Source organism: Alosa pseudoharengus, unplaced genomic scaffold (genome assembly GCF_046254945.1).
Source record: "Alosa pseudoharengus isolate Yale_2024_CS ecotype anadromous, Long Island Sound unplaced genomic scaffold, YU_APseudo_1.1 YU_APseudo_1.1_scf_9, whole genome shotgun sequence".
In the NCBI taxonomy this organism is placed as follows: domain Eukaryota; kingdom Metazoa; phylum Chordata; class Actinopteri; order Clupeiformes; family Clupeidae; genus Alosa; species Alosa pseudoharengus.
In genome coordinates, this window is record NW_027468881.1 from 10,215,990 (window position 1) to 10,241,130 (window position 25,141).

The 25,141-nt window shown below is 41.4% G+C and overlaps 1 protein-coding gene across 1 annotated transcript; it reads right to left on the bottom strand.

Moving 5' to 3' along the window:
* col9a3 (collagen, type IX, alpha 3) lies at window positions 1–25,128 on the bottom strand. The gene is made up of 32 exons (XM_076275790.1): window positions 24,589–25,128; window positions 23,559–23,627; window positions 22,138–22,173; window positions 21,851–21,922; window positions 21,471–21,524; window positions 17,430–17,465; window positions 16,877–16,900; window positions 16,542–16,595; window positions 15,240–15,293; window positions 14,894–14,935; window positions 14,487–14,543; window positions 14,324–14,377; window positions 13,267–13,320; window positions 12,771–12,824; window positions 12,198–12,251; window positions 11,961–12,014; window positions 11,811–11,864; window positions 11,618–11,671; window positions 11,451–11,504; window positions 11,203–11,247; window positions 10,473–10,526; window positions 10,185–10,238; window positions 6,626–6,679; window positions 6,104–6,175; window positions 4,044–4,079; window positions 3,827–3,871; window positions 3,657–3,689; window positions 2,666–2,812; window positions 2,270–2,324; window positions 1,978–2,160; window positions 1,695–1,772; window positions 1–1,395 (listed from the first exon to the last, which is right to left on the bottom strand). The coding sequence occupies exons 1-32, from the start codon at window positions 24,652–24,654 to the stop codon at window positions 1,211–1,213; spliced, it is 2,037 nt and encodes a 678-aa protein (XP_076131905.1). The 5' UTR covers window positions 24,655–25,128; the 3' UTR covers window positions 1–1,210.
* Between the last annotated feature and the right edge of the window lie 13 nt (window positions 25,129–25,141).

Consider the following 25,141-nt stretch of genomic DNA (forward strand, 5'->3'; position numbering starts at 1 on the left):
TGATGGATACAGTTCAGCCGATAGACTTGATTACTTGAGGAGAGTACTGTTTTACTGAAAAGTGGCTTTATTCAATATTTCTTACAACATGGTGCTATAGCGTCTTACTGTACATACAAGTCACCCACAAATAATAAATAGTATTTAAAATCATGTATATTTAATAGTTACAGCACCAGTACATAGTGGAGATGGTGAAAATTGCCAGAAAAAGTGAAAAAGCCCACGATTCGCCAATGACTTACAGTACTTACAGATTCTGAAGCGTCTGCAAAGACACTTGCTTGTTTTATTTTGGAACCATTTTGAAAGGGGGGTTGTTTGTTCCAACATGTTTCAAAGAAAACAAAAACACAACAATGACAACAACAAAAAAAAAACACTTTAGTTTTGTTTCATTAAAAAACTAAACTAACTCAATGAAAAATATGGTGGGTGCAGTAATATACAAAATATCTGAACACTTATTTCTTCATGTTTTTACACAAAGCAGGGCTCATTAATGTACGTGTTGTACATTGTCACTCTTATGTTTGACCAGTTTCTGTGTATTTGCCCATGCTTTGAGGTAAACTCTTCTGGTTGAAGTGAAAAAACCTTTGAAGCACGTGTTTACTTTCATAGCACCTTGGTGAAGAGTTAGTCTGCCAACAATCACAGCTATGAAGTTCCAAAGGAGCTTCAGATGGACGGGGCATAATAAGATGAAGGGAATAAAGTAATCTTTTTTCAGGTTTTGCTTTTTTTACACATACATATACACGGTGATGGGATTGGAATGGTTAGTAACCACTTCTCCATTTTGCAGAGTTGTCTTTTCTGTGTGGAGTAAACTTGTGCTGTCACTCAGAGCATAGCTGATGGACTCTCGCCCCGCTGATGTGATGGACTATCTTTTTTGTCCTATTCTTTGATGGTGTCTCCATTTCAAGTCTCACTTTTCCAGGCCTGTTCTTTCCAACTGCCATGATGTTTGCTCTTCCATGATCTTCTCCCTCTCTTTTTTAAAAAATACATTCTAAAAATAATTTCTCTCATCTCCTCTTTTATTGTTCCTGTTTGGCTAAAAAAAAGAAATCATAAAAAAATTTGCAGTGACCTCTTGTCTTTCTTCTCGATCTTGCTCACTCAGCTTTCTCCACTCCCAACGGGGGGATAGGCCGTCTTCAGGCTGGGGTGGGGTGAGGGAGGGATGAGGTCGAGTATTTGTCTAATGGTTCTTGGGATTGTGGCTCTTCCCGGCCACGGATGCCCCATGGCAGGCGGACGTGTCACAGATGCCGGATGGGCCCTGGTGTCCGGTGCGGCCCGTTCGGCCTGGTTCTCCTGGCTCTCCCGGGTCTCCAGGGGCGCCATCGCGGCCATCTTTAACAATTCCATTCACTCCTGGCAAACCTGAACACAAGGCACAAAGGATAAGTTCATAAATGCCCATCCAAAACAAATATTCGCTACATTGTATCTGGTGATTGCCATAGCAGGAGGGATAAGTTCATAAATACCCATCCAAAACAAAATACTCGCTACATTGCCTCAGGTGATTGCCACAGCAGTTAAACTGAACAGCTGCTGTGATAATGTATTAATTGCTGTCAAAGATCTGGTCCCTATAAACAATATTTTTCTATGATTTCTAGGTTAGGTAGCCTTTTACATTGGTGCTCATCATGCAAAGACACAGGCCATTGACAAACCTTCCTCTCCTTGGTCACCAGGTGGCCCATCAACTGCCTTGCCAATTGTTCCCTTGTCTCCTTGCTCTCCAAAATCACCTGTTGAATGTCACATAAGTCAAAGTTACCAAGCAATACTGACTAAGCCTGAAAATCACCACAACATGAATATTATGGATCCCAGGAATGTGTTTTGCTTTGATTGTTTAATTAGTATCAGTAGCATATAGCTACACTGAATACATGTGAGTTTTTTTGGTTAGTCTTTAGGCCTGTTTTGCTTTGGATCCATATTTTAGGTCACCTCTGGGGCCAGGGTCGCCCAGCTCTCCGGGAAGGCCTCTGTATCCTGGGGGTCCACGGGCTCCTGGGTGTCCTACAGATCCAACCTCTCCTGTTTTCCCTGGGAGGCCAGCTGGGCCGGGGCGGCCCACTGCTCCTGGAGCAAGTGGCCTCCTCAGGTTGGCAGCCAACTGCGCAATCTGATCTGAGAGAGAAAGAGAGCAGAACCAAACAATTAGTCGGTGTGAGGAGGTGAGCTGTTGTTTAAACAGACAGAGTTCTACAGCTGCTGGACAACAATGCAGGGTTCTCACCATCAATCATTGATCCACAGAGCTCTCTGATGTGCTGCTCACTAGCCAGCTTTCCCTGGAAGAGGAGGACATGAGGTAAAAGGAATGAGTTTGCTCTATAGTCTTAAAGAAGGAGTTTATGGCTATCTATCTTTCCTCCAAGTCTTGTCTATCTTCTTAAGACATAGTTAGAACTATGTGTGTGTGTGATTGGCAAGGGTATGGTTAATAATAAGAACAAGGTATCCATTTCTATAACCAATATTTTGACATACCTGGTAATTTTATAAAATTAACATGAATTGCGATAATTTCAGTTCTTCAGCTGCACAATGCAAACACCTACACAGTCAGCAGTGAGCAGATAAAAAAGATGGATTGACACAGAATGAAGCTGGTTGAGATTGGATAACTCACGGGCACGCCTGACTTTCCAGCAATGCCGGTCAGACCCTGCTCCCCCTGCAGTCCCATCAGGCCAGTCTTTCCTGGGGGTCCTCTGGCTCCCATCTCCCCCTGGGGTCCCGTCACGCCCTTCGGCCCCAGCTCACCACGCTTCCCAGACTGCCAATCAGACGGCACCACAACATCACAAACTACAAAATCCTCAGATCCCTCCTTCAGACCCACTCAAAGCAGACCAGAAGACAAGTGAATATGTGTGAAATATGAAATGTGACTCTTTTGGGGGTTCATTGTTCTTTTCCTGGACGTAATGTTATCTCGGACACATTGCCAAGCGTCAAAGCAGCAGCTGCTTTATTGGGCCCTCTCATACTGAAGCTCCACAGGAGAGTAACTTGTTTGGCAGTGTAGAAGAAGCGGGAAGCTTCTTCTACACAGGAAGCCCATGAGTGAGTCGCTCTGCGGCCCCTCGGCACAGGAGTGGGCGGCCGCGTGCAGCACTTCTCACAGAATAATTAGGTGAACAATAACAATGCGAGACAGAGCAAAGAAGCGAGCAAGACACATCAGAGAGCTCGCTGTAATTACACTAATTGAGCAGAAGGCTTCGCTGCCATGTTGCATGATTCCCCACATCCCCCCGTCCTCTCTTCTCTCTCGCTTCGTTCTCCTGACGAGCCCTGATGAAATTGTGTTAAGAAAGCTAAAGAAGCAATCCATTAGGATAATTTAATCCAGTTAAACCTGGAATGTGCCCTGGAATCTCAGTGAATGACTTCCCAAAGTAGGGTCTTGAAGAGAGAAGGCAAGAGACTGGGAGCTTGTTAAATATCCACACGTTTGAGGGTAATTTAATATTCCATTAAATAGGGCTGCTGTGTTTGCTGTAGGTGTACTGTGTACAAGGAGAGACCACATCGGTGTGTTTTTGAGACTGAGGTGCTTGACATGAAAAGTGTGTGTGTGTGACAGAGAGAGATATGTATGCGAGTGAAAAACTCACCTCTCCTTTTTGTCCAACCGGGCCAAATGGACCCTGAAATAGTGAGAAATTAAAGCTTTAGTGCACCATATGCTCTTGGGTTAGACCATTCATTGCCTTTAACTAATAACATTAGCCAAGTCTAAAATCCAAAATTTCAGTTGATGAGAGCAAACAAATGTCTAACTTACAGGCTCGCCATTTTCTCCCGGCAAACCATCACTTCCGGCCACACCCTGAAACAGGAAAACAGATTTCACAGAGTTCATACAAAGTCTGTGAATCCTTTAGACCAGAGGGTTGATGAACCATCCCTGGTTCATACAAACTAACTTCACAAAAAGTTTACTTTAAGGTCAGACAGAGGTCAATCACAAAACAAAAGAAATATATATAAAAACTCCTCACCATGTCTCCTTTAGGGCCAGATGCTCCAACAGGACCCTTTAGGTGTTAGAGAGAGGGAGAGAGAATAAATAGTGAACACATTTGAGCCAGACATGCGGCTGCTCCTGGTGGTGGTGGTCGGGCCGGTTGTGTGCCGTGTGTATGTAGAGAGGGGAGCACGGTGGCCCTGGAGCCCTGAAGCAGGCCGTATAAAGGTGGGCTTTGTTCGTGCCCCAGCTCCCTGAACAGGAGGAGGCTTTGTTGAGAGAAGGCTACCTCTCCTCCGAGCGCTTTATGAAAACACAACTCAGGGTACACGACTGGAGGGAGGGAGGGGAGGGGGAGGGGAAGGAAGATGAGGCGCTTGTCTTTTTATTTTGTGTCTATTGTGCACTCTCTATGTGTGATATGTTATCACTGCCATTGTGTCTTGGATCTCTGGTTGAGCTGCCATGTTTGTCTGAGTGTGGGTATATCTGGAGTAGTTATTTATGTGGTTGAATGTTATCTTTTTTCCCCATTCTGTTCTCTATATCAAGTATCAGACACTCAGTGCACGATTGCGAGGGTTTCGCTATAAGAAGACAGGCACATTTCCACAGCAATGTGTTTGATTTAAAAAAAATAAAATAAAAATTGGCACACAACCCGAATACCACGGAGCTCAGTGAAGACAAACATTTGTTGTGCAGCTCATATTCTACAAAATCTGAAGTACTACAGCATTTATAATATTCAGGATGCAGACATTACACACTGTATGGCTGTAGTGTTTCATTTTCCTGATTAAGATCAAGACTTCTTATCTGTTTGAGATTGTATTGTTGTCTTTGATTATTTTTACCTTTTTGTATGTGGGCAGGGAAAACTGTTTTTTTCTTATAGAATATTATAGAACAGTTTCCAAGACTATACTTCTAAACACACAGCTGTATGAAATCAAATGTATGTTGCTTCTAAAATGTGGCCGATTAAATATCTGATGATGATTTCACAAATGTCCTTTCACAGTCCTGTAAAGTGCTTTGGGAGGGAAGCTACAGTAATTGACTAGTAAGATGAGTGGAGACACATTAAAGGTTGGTTCTCAGCACAGTGGTTGATTGGCACAACAGTAATTAGTGCCTGTGTGGATAATGAATCTATTAGCATACCCACTGAATTGAACATCGTGAAATGTGTATACAAGTATACTTCTCTCTGACATGTCAGTGATACTAACACATGTGTCAGAACAATATGTCATCATTTTCATCGTTTTAATGTAACGCTTCTCTTCATTACAATTGATCATTTTCAAAACAAGTGCTATGGTCTTTAGACAGAATCTTGGATATTAGCAGGATATAAACACAATCAAAATGTGTCTATCTTATAATAAAAATCTATCAATTAGTGTGCCAGTTCACTGTTGATTCTTCACGTGTGAAGCATTTTTGGCTGTCTGGCTGGCCATGACATGGCTAGTTGTTGAGTATGAAGCATTCAAACCTACATTCTTACACTCATGATAACAAAACTGCTGTACTGCTGATGTACTGCTATAGTGCAATACATATACGTGTGTTTATGTGTGTGTATACATACATACATGCACATAAATATATATATATATATATATATATATATATATATGTATCATATATATTGTGTGACATATATATTTATACACTGCCATTCAAAAGTTTGGGGTCACTTAGAAATCCTTAGAAGTCCTTGTTTTCATCATTAATGTTGGAAATGACTGTTGCAGAAAGAATTGGCTGATCTTTATTGCAATATCTACATTGCCCATGAGCAGCAACCATTCATCCAATGTTCTAAAGGCACATTCTGTTTACTAATCATTTTAAAAGGCTAACTGAGAAAACATTGGAGAACCCTTTTGCAATTATGTAAGCACATAATGTAATTTGAAAACTGCTGCCCTGATTTAAAAAACAAACAAACAATGCAACTGATCTCAGCTGGTATTCTGTCTATAATGGAGTGAAATGGAAATTTCTAAGTGACCCCAAATTTTTGAACGGTAGTGTAAGTTATGATGACTCATCACAGATCCAGAACAGTTGGCAACTCACCCGCTCACCAAATCCTCCTCTGATTCCTGTTGGCCCTGGAAGGCCAGGGTCTCCAAGAGCTCCTTTAACACCCTGTGAATTAAATGTCATTTCAGAGAGTAATACAAAGAGAAAAAAACCTCAACTATATGAGGTTAGTGGAAGTTGGAGGCAGCTAGTTGGAGCTTTATGTTCCATCCAAGACGAAGAGGAATAAGTAATGTGACGAGTAAAGTCACAAGTAAGGTGATGTGTTAGGTCATGAGAAAGTGATGAGAAGTGACCATAGATGTAATAAGCTGCAGCCTTTATTCTGCTAGTGTGGTTTTATTGCATTGCAGTTTTATAATTTGAACACTACCACAAGAGGACACCTGACTTACCCACCAACACACGTCATAGTATTAGACAGTGTGGTGGGACGTGTCACAGCTGATTAACTACCTTGTAGTATTAAACAGGACGGTGGGGTGTGGCATGCTAGCTGATTGCCTTTACCTGGTAGCCGGATGGTGGTTATGTGTCACAGCTGATTGACTTTACCTGGTAGCCTTTTGATCCTTCAGGTCCTGCATTTCCCACCGGTCCAAGGCCACCCTGCAAGACAGATGAGGCGTATCTATGAGGTCTAATCATGGACGGACAGGAGAAGACATCAACCACTTTCCCTCATTAACTCACGCCACCCTTCCAGGCATCTGACTTTTCTCTCTCTGCTGCCAGCTAATTCTCTTTTCATCATTCCGGCTTTCACAAATGGGCTGGCAGGATGAAAGACAAATTATCAAAAGTGGCTCTTTGACTGTCTCCATGTGGATGTATCCTCACACCCAACAGCTTTGCTTAACCACTATAATTTACTGGTCCATGTGACGCGGCGAGTCTAATAAAAGAACAGCCTTTCGTATGCCAGGTGATTTTATTACCCAGCAAGGTCCGATCATCAGAATGTTGCATGTGGCATGGCTTAGTTACTTATGATAATGAAAGCCTAGTGCTGAAATGAGATAAGGGTGCATAGACTGATGGAAGACTTGCTCTGTCTGAAAAGGTCAACACGAGGCACCAGCGGCCTCGCTGCTGGTTCTTACTGTGCGAACAGCAGCCTCGGAAGTGTTTTATCTTCATCTGACTGCCTCCTCAGTTCTTTCCCTCTATGTGTATACACAAGTGTGCGTGTGTGTGTTGTGTGTGTGTGTGCGCGCACGCATGCATGCATGAATGTGCTAGGGGACAGCACTAAGCACTCCTAAGAATGTCATCATGTTCATGTGTTGCTAGGCAACAATTTAAGTTCTTACCCATCTTATGACTGATCACAAAGAGTAGTTTTTTATGAAGCTAATCAAGACTAATTGTCTCTCTGGATGGGCTGAGTTCCAATAGTCCTTTATTTATGGTGACACCAAACTAATCATAGATTAATCCTGTCTCATCTCGCAACAGCACACACTATTCTTTTGTCGGTTATGATGGTAGAGACAAAGAAGAATGATTAAGACTTGTAGATGAGTGCAAGTCACAGTAATTTTGTATTGAATTGAACATCTTTGATAAAAAAAAGGCTTGAAACTTAATTCAGACATGGGAAAATGTCAATGAACAGAAAAATAACTTTCACACACTCAAGCTTATCTTTAAACATAGACACACAGATCACCACTGAAACTCACGTCATCATTGTAGTGGTGGTGGGGAAAATCCTATTCATTATCGCAATATTTTATGCATGCAATTATATTGATACAGTAGCACAAAGTATTCCAATATTTAATTATATAATATAATTATCTATTTTACTTTCATTTGAGTCGGGTTTACTTCGGGTTTAGGTTTTTTGCACTACCCTCCTACTACGTTTTTGCACTTAAAGCAATACTCCAACATTTGGGAAAATACACTAATTTTCCACCTCCCCTCGAGTTAAACAATTGAGTTTTACCATCCAGCCGTTCTCTGAGTCTGACAGTAGCACTTTTAGCTCCAGCTCATTGAATCAGATTAGACCGTTAGCATCTCTCCTATAAGCTAACGGTCTAATCTGTATCAATGAGCTGGAGCTAAAAGTGTTACTGTCAGACTCAGAGAACAGCTGGATGAACTGGGGAAAGGTAAAAATCAATTGTTTAACTCAAGGGGAGGTGGAAAATGAGTGTAATTCTCCAAATGGTGGAATATTCCTTTAAGTGTAGAAGATAATATTGTTCACAGAATTAAATGTGACATTTGAAGTGAGTTGAACAGTCTTATTTTCCTTATTTGTTTGTAATGCCTTTGAATAATATGGGAGACATGAATTGCAATATATCGTGGAATCAAATCACAATACTTGTTGTATAGCAATATGTTAAGAATCGCAATAATATCGTATTGTGGCCCAAATATCGCAATAGTATTGGATAATCACATTTTTGCCAATTCCCACCCCTACATTGCAGCATTGCTGGAAATGTAATTTAAACATGAGAACATGAAACTTTTGCTATCATAAAGGAATGGAGAAAATCCATAGCTGAAAATGTTCATATTTTTTTTATATTTTTATTGTAGTGTTATTGTATATTGTATATTTTTAACAGTATTTGTGTATATTAAATATTTCTGACTCTTACTTTCCTTTCTGTTTTTATTCTTATATGTAAAGTGATTATTGTGTACTTTGAGAGCAAAGAGCAACCAGAGTCAAATTCCTTGTTTGTATACACAAACCTGGCCAATAAAGCTGATTCTGATTTAAGGATATTGTTACATTTGTGCAGCATTTTGAAAACAGGGTTATGGTCTCACCATAGATATAAGAAGTGTTCAGTTCAATTATGCACTTCCTGGCCTGCTAAATATTGAATCCTTGTTGACTTGTAACTGCTGTGTGCAGTAAGCTGCACAGTGCAAGCAAGGCACACTCTTACTCACACTGTGCAGCAGTATTTGCTGCCTATTGGATCTTTATTGTTGAATTATTTTTCTATGCTATTGTGAAAATCTAAGATAGAGTCACTTAAGTGATGCATGAGAAATGTTGAAAATTCATCATTCTCTGTGGAGAATGTATCATGTTCTTATGGTCGATCTTACTCTTTTTGCACTGTTTACACATTGACTAATGGTCAGACTTTCAGTTGAGTAGCCCAATTTCATCCAAGAGCATAATCCAATAGGTTTAAAATACTCAAGGGAGGCTTGAAGATCTCAGCCATATGATGACACATCATAAACGTGTCCGTAAATAACAATGGTAGAGTAGATAGGTGCCTTTATAGCACTGAATAATAATGGTAGATTAGATAGGTGCCTTTATAGCACTGAATTAAAAAGCAGAAAGCAGATACCCAAAGAACAAATTAACATTTTTAATAGACTCACTCTATATATATACAACTGCACTCAAAGATAACTGTGCTACTGCCATTTACTAAGTATAAGTATAACCTATATTTCTAAAAAAGACGCATAGGTTTTGACTCCTCTCTGGGCAGCCGTGGCCTACTGGTTAGCGATTCAGACTTGTAACTGGAGGGTTGCCGGTTCGAACCCTGACCAGTAGAAACAGCTGAAGTGCCCTTGAGCAAGGCACCTAACCCCTCACTGCTCCCTGAGGGCCACTGTAGCAGGCAGCTCACTGCGTCGGGATTAGTGTGTGCTTCACCTTACTGTGTGTTCACTGTGTGCTGAGTGTGTTTCACTAATTCACGGATTGGGATAAATGCAGAGACCAAATTTCCCTTACGGGATCAAAAGAGTATATATACTTGTACTATATACTCTACTGTATTTCTTTAGTCAGTGTGCCCACACCATACAACTCAAACTTGTATATGCCTATATGTGACCCCTAGCCCTGCCAGCCCAGACAAAAACAACCTGATGACCTCTCAGAATACTGTTTGCATTATACAATTTCATGACACTGATTACACTCTTGTGGAAACAGGGCACAAACTATTGTGCACACTTCAAAGGTTTAAAGAGAGCGGTTTATATTAGTGAAAGCTTCCTGGACTTCAAATTTCCATAATGACGCTATGGTGGCATGTTTTTGGAGCTGAAGCCTCAGGTTACTGTGGATGTTGTGGCTGAGTGTTTGGCTTCTGTGCATACTTACTGCCACACCTCTGGGTCCAGCCTCTCCCCTCTCTCCTGGAATTCCAATATCACCCTGTGGGAAAAATTAGCGTATCAATATACTAACAGATAGGAAACATGCTTGTGGCTAACTATGCTTGTGGCTTGGTGAATCATTGTTTCTGGCTAGTTTTATAATTCAGAGTTTAATGAATTACAGGCTTTTAGAAAGAGGGTACATTGCAAATCCAATTATGACAAGAGATCATTACAAATGAGCCATTCACAAATATTAAAACCCACACCGCCTACAGCATCAGATACATACAGGAATACCTGGCTCTCCAGAGGGTCCCGCTTCTCCCATCTCTCCAGAGTCCCCCTGCCACGAGTGAAAAGGATGGGGTTAGACACAGCAGCCACATCCGCATCTACACGACTCTAGTGATATTCTAGTCCCACAACCACTTATTTATTCTTCTCGCTATTAGGACATCTCCGTCAGATCCGTCTCCATGTTGCAGCAGTGTCAGTAGGCTAGTGTCAATGCTTTGCACATCATTTTTGTGGCCATATTGTGGTGTATAAAATGTGTTACATTTCACGTTAAGTTTTGGTCATATCTGATTGTGATGTTTCACTGGCACTGTGACAATATATCTTACTCTATAATGCTCCTGACTGAATTCTTACTTATCATTTACCTCAAACATGAATTTTCACTCACACTACTGTATATCATCTGAAGCAGCCGTCGGACAAAAGCATCTCTGAGCATGATGCCAATTGTCATTACATTGCCATGCTAATTGAATATATAATAGGCAATAGCATAAATTTGACTTTTATACAATTATTTCCAGCTTGTTATTTGCTAAGAAACATTCAAAGGTTTCTCTCAGTAAGAGCAAGATCACACATATTTTTAGTATTTTTCTATTAAGAATGGTTCTGTGGCGACTATCACAAATGTCATGGCTTCTCTGGTTTCTGTGCACTCATTGACAGTGATTATCCACACATGACCAAATAACATTGATCAAATGATCATAACTCACAACTCCTCCTTTGGCTCCCTTTGCTCCAGCCCTTCCTTGTAAACCCTGTAATATACAATGACAATACGTCACATACATACAAAAGACATACAGAGACATCCTTAAAGATGTCAACAGAAGAGATACATAGGATTTTTGTCCATGTCACATCAGTGTTTTCCACTGGAAAGAATACCTCTAACCATCAACCTTAAATTATTTGTTTTTTGGAGGGGGGTTGTGGTAAAAATACAGTTAGGTATACTTACAGGCAGGCCGTTGGGGCCTTTCTCACCAGGCACCCCAGGTCTTCCAGCATCTCCCTGGCAACGCACAGAAGAAGCACTGTGATTGTTATATCAACCAGACTCCACTGGGAAAGACAACAGAGGATTTGAACTGCATCTCCATCAAGGCGGAAAAATGCACAGCTTACCTTCTCTCCATCTAATCCCTGTGTGCCGTCCTTGCCGTCTCTGCCGGGAATGCCCTGTAGAAAGAGAAGGTGGGGGGAGGGGGGTTGAGCAAAGGAAAAGTCCTTATTCTCTGTGGACAGGAAATGGCGTACTGTTTGTTTGTTTGTATGTTTGCTTATGCTTTAAGTAACTGAAAGGTTTGGAGGTTCTTACAGGCTCCCCCTTGGGTCCTGCTGGCCCTGGGACTCCCTTAGGCCCGATTTTACCCTGAAAAGGGGAACAAGAAAAGGATGTTTGCAGGTTATGCTTAAACAAAATGAGATAAATGCAATTGGACTCAAATAACCCATTTCATATGCTTACAATCTCTCCTTTTGGTCCTTTGAAACCCTCTGGCCCTCTCTCACCGGCATCTCCCTGGAATCATCAAATGACAGACCCACTGCTTTTTATTGCTGAGAGTAAGCAAAACCTTCACAAAACTTGATGCAATGTTAATATTACCCACTGTGAGCCATTAATACCCATTGTGAGCCATTATGTTACTCTACGAAAAATAAAGAAAACAACCACAAATAGCAAACACAAGCAAACACTTACTGTTTTCCCGATGACTCCAGGAGGGCCAGGCTTGCCTCTGAAGCCAGGATATCCCTATGAAAAAAGCAAGGCACATACACAGTTCAACCCTAGCGTCAACATGACACATCCCGTTTAAAAGATACACTACAAGTTTGACCTTAACACTGACATTTACATTTACATTTTTAGCATAGCTATCATAGCATATATGGAAATATGGCGGTCAAACGCCATATTGGGGGGCAGCCGTGGCCTACTGGTTAGCGCTTCGGACTTGTAACCGGAGGGTTGCCGGTTCGAACCCCGACAAGTAGGCACGGCTGAAGTGCCCTTGAGCAAGGCACCTGCGCCGCTGTTGTTGCAGGCAGCTCACTGCACCGGGATTAGTGTGTGCTTCACCTCTCTGTGTGGTCACTGTGTGTTGAGTGTGTTTCACTAATTCACGGATTGGGATAAATGCAGAGACCAAAATTTCCCTCATGGGATCAAAAGAGTATATATACTTATACTTATACTTAAACGTTTAAAGAGATCACTGGAATGTTATATTGTGGCAAATTATGAGGAGCCATATTGTGGATCTGAACTCACCCTGTCTCCAACAGCCCCCACCGGGCCTTGCAGTCCCCTCAGACCTCTTGGACCCTGGAAAGACGTGAGATTTTGAGCTTTATCACAAAAAGCAAAACCATCATCACCATCCAATACCAACTCATGGCAAAAAGCCCACAGATTGATCCGTCTGGATTTTTCTGAGCAGAACACAGAGCCATTAAAAAGCCATGTCTGAAGATAATGATACAGGCCACCGAAAGTGTTCTCAACAGGCCTGCCCACGACGGTCCTGTCATTCCACTCACTGTGCGTAGGTGAGTGCATGGCGCATTGCATCTGAGCTTAGAACACCTGTGGATTGTGCCGTCTAGACAGGCTCTACAGAGAATAACAGCACTCTGGCTGAAGGGCAGCACTGGCATTTATTGTCATTGAAGAGCAAGAGGACAATGAAGGGAAGGAGAAAGTGTGAGAGAGAAGTAAAGAGAAGGAGAGAGAGGAGAGAGAAAGAGAGAGAGAAAAAAAAGAATACCTGGAGACCCACTGTGCCTGGAATACCTGGAGGACCAGGAGGGCCGGGATCACCCTGTGAGGAGAGAGGTGATGATGAGCATTGTTAAAAAGTGAATGGCGAGAAAGATCATGGTACTTTATGTGAAATCACATTAAAATGTGCCACAAAATCTTGACAAAGATGGAGGCATTGAATGAAATGAATGTGAGCATACATTTACTCTAAAATGTGAAGTCTGTATTACTTTGTGTAGATGAGATATTTACATGGTAAAATAATAAATCAATAAGGGTCCATTGTTTTGATATAGCACTATTGTATTCCGGTATACACATCGATATACACACAACCTATGATGTGCTAATGAACATTAGGCTATCTATGATTATGTGCCTTCCTCACCAAAAGCAATTTGTCTTAAAAGTGACCTGACTAGGACAAAAATTTTGAATAAAAATCATTCATCTCTTGGCAAATGGGGGTGTCCTCTATTTTGGAACAGAAGACAAATATTGTGTTTGAAAACAGCAAGGTTGTTGTTGATGAGTCCAGTGAGATTATGGAGTGAGTGTATCCAGAAAATATAGAGTCCAGCTCTAGGACACCTCTTTTTGGCTTGCCAGACCCTCGACACGCTTTCCCTTCCCCTTTCATTTGTCAAAGAGGGGGCATGGCACAGAGGTGTGCCTCTCTAAATGCTATATTCTCCTGAAATGACCAGCACACAACAGTGTGTGAGGAAGAGTGGTTATATCCTTTGTGTTCCACTGGAGGATGTCTAGGGAGACAAAGAGCTGTAGATACAACTGCTGTTCGGCGGTCACACCACGGGTCACATATAATTCCCACAAATTGAGAGGCAATATCCCGTGTGCCAAGTGAAAGATATTGCTGAGCTGAAATGTCTTTTGACTGGGTTCATGTGCTGTTTGCACAAACAGTCTGGACACTGCAGGCTGTGGGGGACTGTCCATAGATCCAGGGCTAGAGGAGTTTCTCATAAAGCTGAATAGTCCCTTAGGTCTCTCACATCCCCCTGGTGATTTCACTCATCTCCCAACCTCGGCAATCTCACCTTCTCCCCGTCTTTTCCAAGCTCTCCCTTGTCTCCCTTGTGACCGGTGTGGCCCTGTAGGAAGCAAACAGAAAGGTCACTTCATCCGACTGATAACAGTGGACTCATCACTGGTGTCTGTTTTGACAGTAATGAGGATGAGAGCGTATGAGAGTGGAGGTACCTTGAACCCTGGCATTCCAGGAGGACCAGATGGGCCAGGGGGACAAATAGCTGGGCACTGAGGAGAGGACAGAGAGGAGACGGTGGACAGAGGAGAGGAGGAAGAGATGAGAGGAGGAAGGGAGGAGAGTATGAACAGAGGAGAGGAGGAAGGCAAATTAAACAAACAATGCAAAATGAGGGTTCAGGTAATCTACATTTACATTTATTCATTTAGCAGACACTTTTTATCCAAAATTACTTAAAATAGTAGACTAATTAGGTTAATATATGGACTAGTATAGACTAATCTACTGTATTTTATCAATTTCTGTGTGTCCACGGTATACGTCATTCCCAGTGTGATGTGGAGCAACCAACTTATATAGCTTGAAGTTGAATCAGATATAATAATACAAAACAACTCACCAAAAGATCACCGCTACCATCGGGAAGAGCCCCTGGAAGACCCTGAAAACAAGATGTTACTAATTGAGGAATACTGAACAGTGCCTGTTTACCCCAAATTGCCTTTTAGGTCACATCAAACTGAGCATGGTTTACTTCATCTGGATTGAAATGATCTTTATCCACAAGATGGCAGTACCATAGTGGAGTCAGACATGTTTTTAATAACGCAGAAAAACTGGGATTAAGTCATCATAAAACCATTGTTAAAATAACAACACTCTATGTGTCTTCTGGAAATAGTGTACACTCATACATGTTGCTCAGTGCTGTGGTACCAGAAAAATGGCGTCTGCCTGAAACTTACTGGGGGTCCATCAAGCCCAGGTGGGCCAGCAAGTCCTGGCAGACCTTCGGGTCCCTAAAAGAAGACAAACAATAATGTCTTAAAATCTTATTTAACACACCACATGAGTGTGTGTGTATGTATGTATGTATGTATGTATGTATGTATGTATGTATGTGTGTGTGTGTGTGTGTGTGTGTGTGTGTGTGTGTGTGTGTGTGTGTGTGTGTGTTGCGCAACTGTGTATTAGCTATTGTCTAATTATATTGGTATGCCTAATATTGATAAATAATACCTTCTTGATGTTGCACGTTTTTTCTACACTTGCAATTTCAAAAATCATTGACAATGAAAATACTTTTATACTGCTTCACCACTCCTATAAACAAACAACAGGTATCAATAAATTGCCCTTATATGTGAAACATTAAACATTTACACATAATTATATTAAAATTAATTCCAATATGAATAATGAATGTACGCCTACGCTTCACAAGAGTAGAAGGGGGAATCACGCCAAATCAAACCTTTGAATTCCTCTCCTCTGCTTTTTGATGAAAGGGCTTCAAGTGAAATCCTGCTAAGCGCTTACTCAGGACCCCATTTAATCAGCCCTGACTCTCGGAGGGGGACTTTCCCTCCCTCACTTTACAACCATGACTGTATGCCAGTGCACTCATGGAATATTTAAGCTCCTGTGATTGTTCAGTGTCCATCTCTTATGGAGGAGGGATGACTGCTCTTCAATCAGGTAGCCGAAACCCCCCTTCTGCAACAGACACTTGCTTTGGGGTGTCACTACTAGTTTGGAGCACAGTATGAATGATGTACATACAGCTCACAATTAAACCAAAAACATCGTTTTGTAGTCAATTACATTATGGAATTAATTACACTTGTTATTCTTAACTAAGGTCACTGTTGGAAAATACAGTAAATAGGGTTTTGATGAGTTTGATTATAATGACAGTAGCTAACCTGGCTAGCAATTCACTTTCGACTTTTCAAGTGGTGTAACCAGTGGTAAAATTAACCTTGAGTCAGTATATTACACCCTTACTTAACAATTTCTGAGCTGCAGACAATATCTTTCTTGTAGTTGTTTAGTCATTTTAAAGAAAAAAAAAACATGTATGTGTTGTTTAAAACTGACATGATCAGCCCAGCTATTGGTTGTGTGCAACTCTGTCTGTCACTGTATAAAGCCCATCACATATCTAAAGAATGACTTAGCTGGTTTTTAGCTGAATGGAAACCAGTTTAAATGGGAGAGAACACCAGACAGCACAGAGCTGTTTAAGTCAAAACTCAGATACTTACTGCTGGCCCCTGAGGTCCTACTCCGCCTGGCAATCCATTAGCTCCTGGTGGCCCCTAAACATTTCAATTGAGACATGGAAACACACACACACACACACACACACACACACACACACACACACACACACACACACACACACACACACACACACACACACACACACACACACACACACACACACACACACACACACACACACACACACACACACACACACACACACACACACACACACACACACACGATCAAAGCCATCCCTGTTCACTCCATAATCTCACATTGTCTAACACAGCAATGCCATTCTGCTGCATTGAAGTGAGGAGTGCATACTCACTGGGGCTCCTGGTCTCCCCCTGCCCTACGGAAGACATGGAAAGGGTCATGAGAAAAGCATTAAAGGGAACATAAGCTAGACTTGCAAGAGTTTTATACAATAAACTTCATACGAAAGCATCAGTAACAGTGAATATTGATAGTGTTATGGTTGGATAGCAACCCCATGATCTTCTTTCTACCCTCAAGTGATATCATTATATACAGTGCTGAAAATGCATCTGAAAATGCATTAGGCATCTACAATAAGCATTCAAAGCAAAGCTGGTTACAGAACTGCTGTCGTAACATTGATGTGGTGTTACTCTGTGATAACAATGAATGCATCCATAATATTGAGTGTGTGCCCTGGAAAATGGACCAAAATGAAAAATTCATTGTGGAGAGAGACATTAGAGGAGCTCAACAGATACAGGTGGGAGTCAGGTCAGGTGGTCTTGATAGAGATGACCTAAACATCAACAACCTACATCCGCAATGTTTGGGGAAGTATTGCGCAGGGGATAACACTGCATTCAACAATTGACTGAAGGTCCAAACGAGCGGTTACTTACAGGTGGTCCAGCTGGTCCTGGAGGTCCGGCTTCCCCCTAAGAAAACAAAAAATACAAATAATCCGTTTAGAAAAATGTGCAGTACACAAGAGTGAGTAGAATTTGTCAAAGAATTTGCATCAAGTCAATTTCTTTGCATGAACCTCAATTTGGATTGAATTAGGATTTCAATGGTACGGAACCCTAGAGGGGTCATTGCAAAATATTTTTTGGTGAATATCCAGCAAACGTGCACTCATTTTACTAAATTGTGCGCACATTTTATTAAATTGTGCGCACGTTTTACTAAATAGTGTGCTCATTTTACTAAACTGTACTATCAATATATTAAATTGTGCACGTTTTACTAAATAGTGTGCTAATTTTTTTGTCTATGTCTTAATGTCTGTGCCTACAGGAACGCTGTGCTAGTACGCCTCTCTGTCCGGCATCTGGCTATTTTGTGTTGTGTGGTGTAAATTGTCTGTATTTTTAAATTCCTTTTGTGAAGCAACCTTGGGTGTCTTGAAAGGCGCTTTATAAATAAAATGTATTATTACAGTGCATGAAAATGCACTGTTCTGTTATCCGAAGTCTTCTTCTTCTTCTTCCCACCAAATTTCTGCATCTAATTCAGCTTTAACCGTTTAACGTAGAAACTTCGTTCAAACTTTGTAACATAGGTCTTGAAAAGGACACGTGGGGAATGTATTTTTCACTTTTGTAAACTTTATACTTTTTGAGATATTAATAAAAAACAAGCTTAAACATGGGCTGATGACATCACAATGGGCACTATCACAATTAACTTGATTTGCACCTGTATCAACTTCCAGCTGCTCACTACTAGGACCCATCAAAGGGCCAGTTAAACTGATTGCACCTGTATCAACTGCTTTCTGCTTAACTAGGCCAACTCTCTCTGTGTCTCTCCGTTCTACAAGGATATAAGGCACATTCCATCCAACTTTCTATCCATTCATCCTCTTCAAACCATTCACTTATCCACCCATTAAACTATCCACCAACATCCATTAAACAATCTGCCTATCAACATCCATTCAACTTTCTGTCTATCAACATCCATTACACTATCTAAATTCAACTTTTAAACTATATACTCTGTCTCAGGCTTTAAGCATACAATCTGGCTAAGACTACAGATTCTATTCCTATTTCCTCTGCCCACAACTGTTTCAAAATAAATGTCCTCACTACAATAATTCACTATTAAATAATTTAACTATTTAAACTACTCAACTATTTAACTGTTCATCCATTTCAACTGTCAGTTGTTATCAACTATGACTCCTGCCAACTGTTTCCAAATAAAAGTTTGTTTGGCATTTTATGTTAATATACAGTATGTTTATATTTTCATGCACTGGTAATTTCCTCGAAATTACATTTTCTAGTTATTATTATTATTATTTTACTAAATTGTGCTTTTGTAAAATAAGCGCACAATTTAGTAAATCATGCACACAATATACTAAATTGTGCGCACAATCTAGTAAAATAAGTGCACAATCTAGTAAAATGAGACCACAATTTAGTAAAATGGGCACATTCTCTCAATATGGAAAAATATCTTGCAATGACACCTCCTGGGCTCCATACAATGGCCATCCAAACCACACACAAATAACACAACAGTGTTTCCTTTAGTACACTGATCTTTTTGAGGCATCCCGAGTCATACACAGATTTGTGAATTTTTTCATTGGCTGGTGATGCACTGGTTTTGTGATTGCCCGTCCTTTCACTGGCTGCGCATTTGATGAAAATGACCCATGATGGTGCGTAATGCTGCAGTGACCTGACATGAACCATGAGAAGAAGCATACTGGGTCACCGCACACTGAACAGTGCTAAAATGCATGCAAATCCACTATAAAAAGCACATGTGTTAGACAGGGATATTACATGATCCACACAGTTAGAGTCCATATAGTCCACATTGAAGCATAGCAGAATATAAAGCCAAACGTGCAAATGTGTTCACGCTCAACACTGATAAACTTCAAGCTTAAAGACACCGACAGACTGAATGACTGAAACAGTGACTATTGTCTGACTATTTTGCAGTGTAACAGTGCAGTGTTGTAGTGCACTTTATGCAGTACAGTATTTCAAGGACAATTAATGAATTAATTCATTTTCAAGGACAATTAATATTACTATTGACTACAGTTGCTCTGTTGTATTTCAGAGGAATATACACCACCGATAGTAAAATGGCAAAAGTATACTATTGTGACTATTATATCAAACAATATGATAAATAATCATACATGATACATGAATAAGTTTGCAATCCTCTTACAAATGCATTAAAGTGCTTTTAGACCATTTGTCAGTCTGTATAATCAAAGCTGCCTTGCCTGAGTAACACTAGTTTTCAGCATTGATGAATACTGAAATAGCAATTTTACACTTTATTTGCTATGTAGCCTCTTTCAATTGAATGAGCTACAGTAGAATGGTTGTGATAAGAGGTGTATTTCAAAGGTGGCCCTAGTCCTGGCCTCCTCCCCACCCCCCAGACCCCCTACCCTGCTGTCAGCTGTGTTTGGAGTGGCTGTGTGGTGAGAGGAAGAAAGACCCTCTCAGGCACATAACACAGAAGTGCCACGGCAACCTCTGCCCCTGGAGTGTTAACTGAGGAATGAGCAAGCAGCAGGCACACACACAAACACAAACAACCCTGACACACAGACACAGACACACACACACACACACACACACACACAGACACACACACAGACACACACACAGACACACACCACACACACACACACACACACACACACACACACACACCACACACACACACACACACACACACTACAGCAGTAGTCATATAGCTTTACAAAATGTCAATGTTTTCTGTGTTTTCCCAGAACTCTTTTTTTGTTGTGTCTGCCTCTACCAAACTACTTTTCACTCTAACATCTGTGTCACAGGGTAGGCCTGGCCCTTAATACCCACCTTATAAGAGCCTGAATGTCAGCCAAGAGGTATCAAACTGATTCAGTTTAATTGTGCTAGGAGAATTTAATCCATCTAATTAAGAGAGCGTGTAAACACCCGTTCCCTAATCAGGCCCTCTCTAGGAGATTTTTAGCCCCTGTACGGTGTCTGTACCCTGCTGACCTGAAATTGGAACAGCAAAAATATCCACAATGTTCTGTTAATCTGTTGTTTGTTCTTCTGAGATATTACTGTATTTAACAAGTGAGGCGTTGAACTGGAATGGTTGTGAAAATCTAAAGCAAAGGGATTAGAATAATATCTGTCAACAAGGTAAAGGAATCCACCTGTTCCCTTATCCTCCCTTGCAGACAGATACATTATCATCTAAATCGCTTCCCTCATCTCATCCTCATGGGATAATATTTCCACACTCCTCATAAGCGATGCCTTGCCTTGGCTTCCACAGCTCAAGCTTAGCTTCATGCAGGGAAGCTTCAGCATTCCATACAAGATTATGGAGCGCTGTTTCCAGTGCAAGATCAATCCGACTAAAAAAGTCACACGCTTCCTCATTAAAAGCATTCCCATACAAAGAGCCCAGAGAAGCTCGACAAATCCAGCCTGACAGACTGGATGAAAAACACAACTGCCAGACAAAAAGCGTTCAACAATCCAGCCTTACTGTGCGACTCGAGGAGCAAACCTTCAGAGGACCTCCAAAAGATCCTCCATACAGACTACACTTAAGGGACACGAGGGAGAATTTGTGCTTCTGATGTTAATACAGACACATTTGCTCTTCTTATAAGTAGGCCAGTCATGGCCTACACTGGACTGGTTTATAAAGTTGTGATATGAGAAAGGGTAGGACCATGCAAATGGTGTGTGCGTGTGTGTATGTATGTAATTACTCATATATATGACATTAATGCCAAGAGGTGTGTGTGTGTGTGCGTGTGCGAGTGCGTGTGCGTGTCAAACAGCTTCCAGGCAGCAGATAGCAGAAAGACTGCATTTCAAGGCATCATAAACCACAGTGCTTCAAAAGTGGATCAATGATAGACGTAATGAGAATGAGAAACTTACTACTTCTCCAGGAGGTCCATCTATGCCAGCAGGGCCATCAGAACCGGTCAATCCCTGCAAACATTCAACAGAATGAGTTGGAACATTAGTACACTCACAGTATGCTCTACATATACGCCTATGGCAGAGCTAATCACATAAGGTACAACGAGATCACAACAGCTACTTGATACAGTAGTTACAGTGGGCATGTGACTGGTCTTGTGATTTCACTGTAAAATGACAGTTGTTGTGTGCACATATATGTGTGTGTGTGTGTGTGTGTGTGTGTGTGTGTGTGTGTGTGTGTGTGTGTTCCTTTCTTTCTAATTTCTTGGCTGATCCCCCTTTCTGTCATGCAGAGTTTGTCACATCATAATCTGTTTCTCACGATCACTTACATCCACTCCAGGCAGACCAGGCAGTCCGGGGCTTCCAGCTGTCCCTGGCTTTCCAGGTTGACCTTTAGGCCCCTTGGAGACAGTCCAGATTGAAAGGGCTCAATTAATATTATAATGGATATGCAATAAGATATTACACTTGCATTGTGTGTATATAATTACTGCATCAACTGGTCTGAATAGAAAAAAATAGATAGATGCTGTAGTTCTCTCTTCCACTAAAATGCAATACATGTTCTTCTTTGAAAAATGTCTTAAGAACAAAAAACTAAGCTGAGGATACTCACAGGCTTTCCAGCAAGCCCAGCTGGACCAGGTTTTCCCTGTTATCAGAATACAGAAGAAAAGACAGGTAGCTTTAAAACATGCCATCTGAGAATCTCAAGAGTACAGATCTCTTTCATCCTTTGATGTCTTGAAGTTTGTTATTTTTCTATGCTCTATCTTGAGAGCGTAAGTGCCTACTTTTCCTACTCTATATGCATCCCTCCCCGACAACTAGAGTGGCCTCAGACAAAAGGCCACCTGGTATCCTAAAAATCACCTCATGTATAAATGAAAACCAAATTAAATCCGGCCAGGATGATACAATAGGTACAATGCAAAGGAATTATATACATTCACTAACACACCTGTGTGGTATATTGCTAATAATGCACAGCCCTGAAGAGGGCTTGGACACACAAGGTGGAGGGGTTTGTGTTCTAAAGTTCTCTGAAAAAGGCAGGCTGTAGAAGAAAGCAAACAGTGCCACAGCCAACCTGCAGTGTTGAGCAGGGGCTGGGACAGGAGATGAGGGACGGGAGCGAGGAGAGGAGGAGAGGTAGGGAAGGTGGGGGTAGAAATTTAAGAAGGCCCCCGTTTGGCTTTCAGGACTGCATGAATGAGCCCTCTGTCAGTCCAGGCATTCACATTTGGGTGAAATGGTTTAAATTTGCTGGAGCAACACCAACTGTGTTTTCTTTATGGATTCCCCAGTAGGTCTCCAATTTTGGACACACTAGTCTTATTGAAAGAAGTAGAATATTTGGCGTTCTGCAACTCTGTAGTATGATACCCCTTTGACAAAAGCAAACAAGGATATGTGATAATCAGTTTAGCACTAGTTAACATAACTAAATTAACTGTAATTCTCACACCTCTTTGGATGTTTTGACTTTTTTTTCCCATCCTAAAACCAGTAATACAACTATAGTGATTCAATTCACCTCTTGCACCAATCAACAGTTAGTCTTTGATGAGGTTGCCATGGGGCCTCAGGTGGGGGTAGGGGTGGAGCATTCTAAGTTCTGAAAAAGGAGGAGCACTGGACTGGATAAAATTGGACCTACTGCAGTCCATTTGACCAGATCACCGACACCAGAGAAATAATTGTGTCTAATTGCCTGTAACTCTCTGCTTAGTAACTGGACATTTCAGATTAGAATTAATTTTCATTTGATGTTGGTGCTCAGCTTTTAATGTAATAAGCTAAACAAAAATAAATTACTTAATTAGTAACCAAGGATGTTGGCAACCATCTGATCAAGATAATCATTCTCTCTCTCTCTCTCTCTCTCTCTCTCAGGGGGTGTGGGTGCATTTAATACATTTCCTATCTAGTGCTGAGTGACTTCTGAGATGTTTCCACAGGGGGCATTACAGACAACGGCAGACTGTTCTAAAACTCGCTCCCCAACCCTGTAAAAGGCTCCCACTGGCCACTCACGTCTATGCCATCTTTCCCTGGGGCTCCTGGAGGCCCTGGGGGTCCTCCTGGCCCTCGAGGTCCAGGTGTCTGAAAAACAAAATATCAAAACATACAATTGAATGGCAAATTCTCATTTAAAAGAAATTTCATAATAATTGAAATTATTTATTATTAATAGCAGCTAAGACAGTTGATAGTTTTTCTTATTTCCAAAACAGTAAACTCCATGAGCACATTCTAAAATGTGTACAAAAATGTGCTGTTTGCCGAATTTAATGCTGTAGAATTGCCAAAATACATAAAATAACCAAAGCAGAGTCCACAGTGTATTGAAATCAATGATACACTAAATTGTTTATGTACAAATAACATGTTTGGTGACAGCACAGGTGTAAATATAAAGATACTTTCGACAGTTTTAAAAGGAAACCCCAAGCTGTGATGCCAAAGGTTGCCAAATTACGCACGCACCAAACGTACACAATTGTTGCTTAAAACGTTTTATACCATGAAGTCCTTTTTACTTGTTATGTATATGAACTTTGGAAAGGCTTAATGGAATTTTGTTAAAATTGGTATCGCTTTGGTGTTTCCCTGCACATTCCTGGCGGAAGGTTGAGGGAACAATAGTGTCATTGTAGGGAGGCCAAAAATCTCCTGCGCATAACATTCCTTAAATCCGTTTGCACTTTCACAAATCAAGAAAACACCAGAATAAAAACGAAATTAGCCTATGGCAAAGAAACATTACATTGAGATAAACCAAACGCACATAATTATCAACCATACTTTAGGAGTGCCATTACTATCAAACGTAATACTCGTTAAATAGGCAAATATGATCATTGATAATCCTCTTGAGGTCTCCGAAACTTTGAAGATGACACAGAGCAATGCATTATTAATTATTGCAACGTGCGCCTGTTAACAAGAACTCGAAATACGTGCGCTACTTCTGCGTAATTCGAAAAACCATGTCAGACATATCAATCAGCTATGCTCTATCTGTCGCTGAACAGTACTGTGGGCTCGAAAGGCCGTCACCCACCTGGGCCAGGGATGATGTCAAAAGCTGGCATAATAAAAGCAGTCCCAGAGCTGAGAACATAGCCATGGCTCCCGTCCTCCCCTCAGCTCCGATTTATGGTGAAAAAGTCGGCCCGTTCCCTGTCCTAGTCGCAGTCTGTCCCCCCCGGCTTTTTGTGACGGGACCGCTCCTTCTCTTCACGGCGTGCGGCTCCTGAATGAGATTCACGTTGATTCGAGATAAACCCGAGCCTCCAGCCGAAGGGGCTGAACTCAGTCGGGCACTACCTGGTCTATGGGAGAATGGGGGTGGGTGAGGATGGGGAAAGGAACTGAGGGGGAAAGTCAGGCGGAGGGTGTAGGACTGCACAGACCAGTGAAAAGTAGGACGCGCTCGAGGACAGGGGATGTTGGTCACAGCCGACTAACGAATAGGATGGGTGAAACCAGAGACGATTGGGAGTGCTGAAACTCTCAGAACCCCCAAATATATTAACGCATAAATGAATACATTAGCTCCAGAACTACCATTACAAAAGTCTGGCTGTTTACCTTGGATAGCAACTTGCCGCATT

Coding starts and splice junctions, on each gene's coding strand:
- col9a3 (XM_076275790.1), bottom strand. CDS start 24,654: ATGGCTATGTTCTCAGCTCTGGGACTGCTTTTATTATGCCAGCTTTTG. Junction 14,378..14,486: donor CTGGAATGCCAGGGTTCAAG/GTACCTCCACTC, acceptor TGCTTCCTACAG/GGCCACACCGGTCACAAGGG. Junction 11,865..11,960: donor AAGGACCAAAAGGAGAGATT/GTAAGCATATGA, acceptor TCCCCTTTTCAG/GGTAAAATCGGGCCTAAGGG.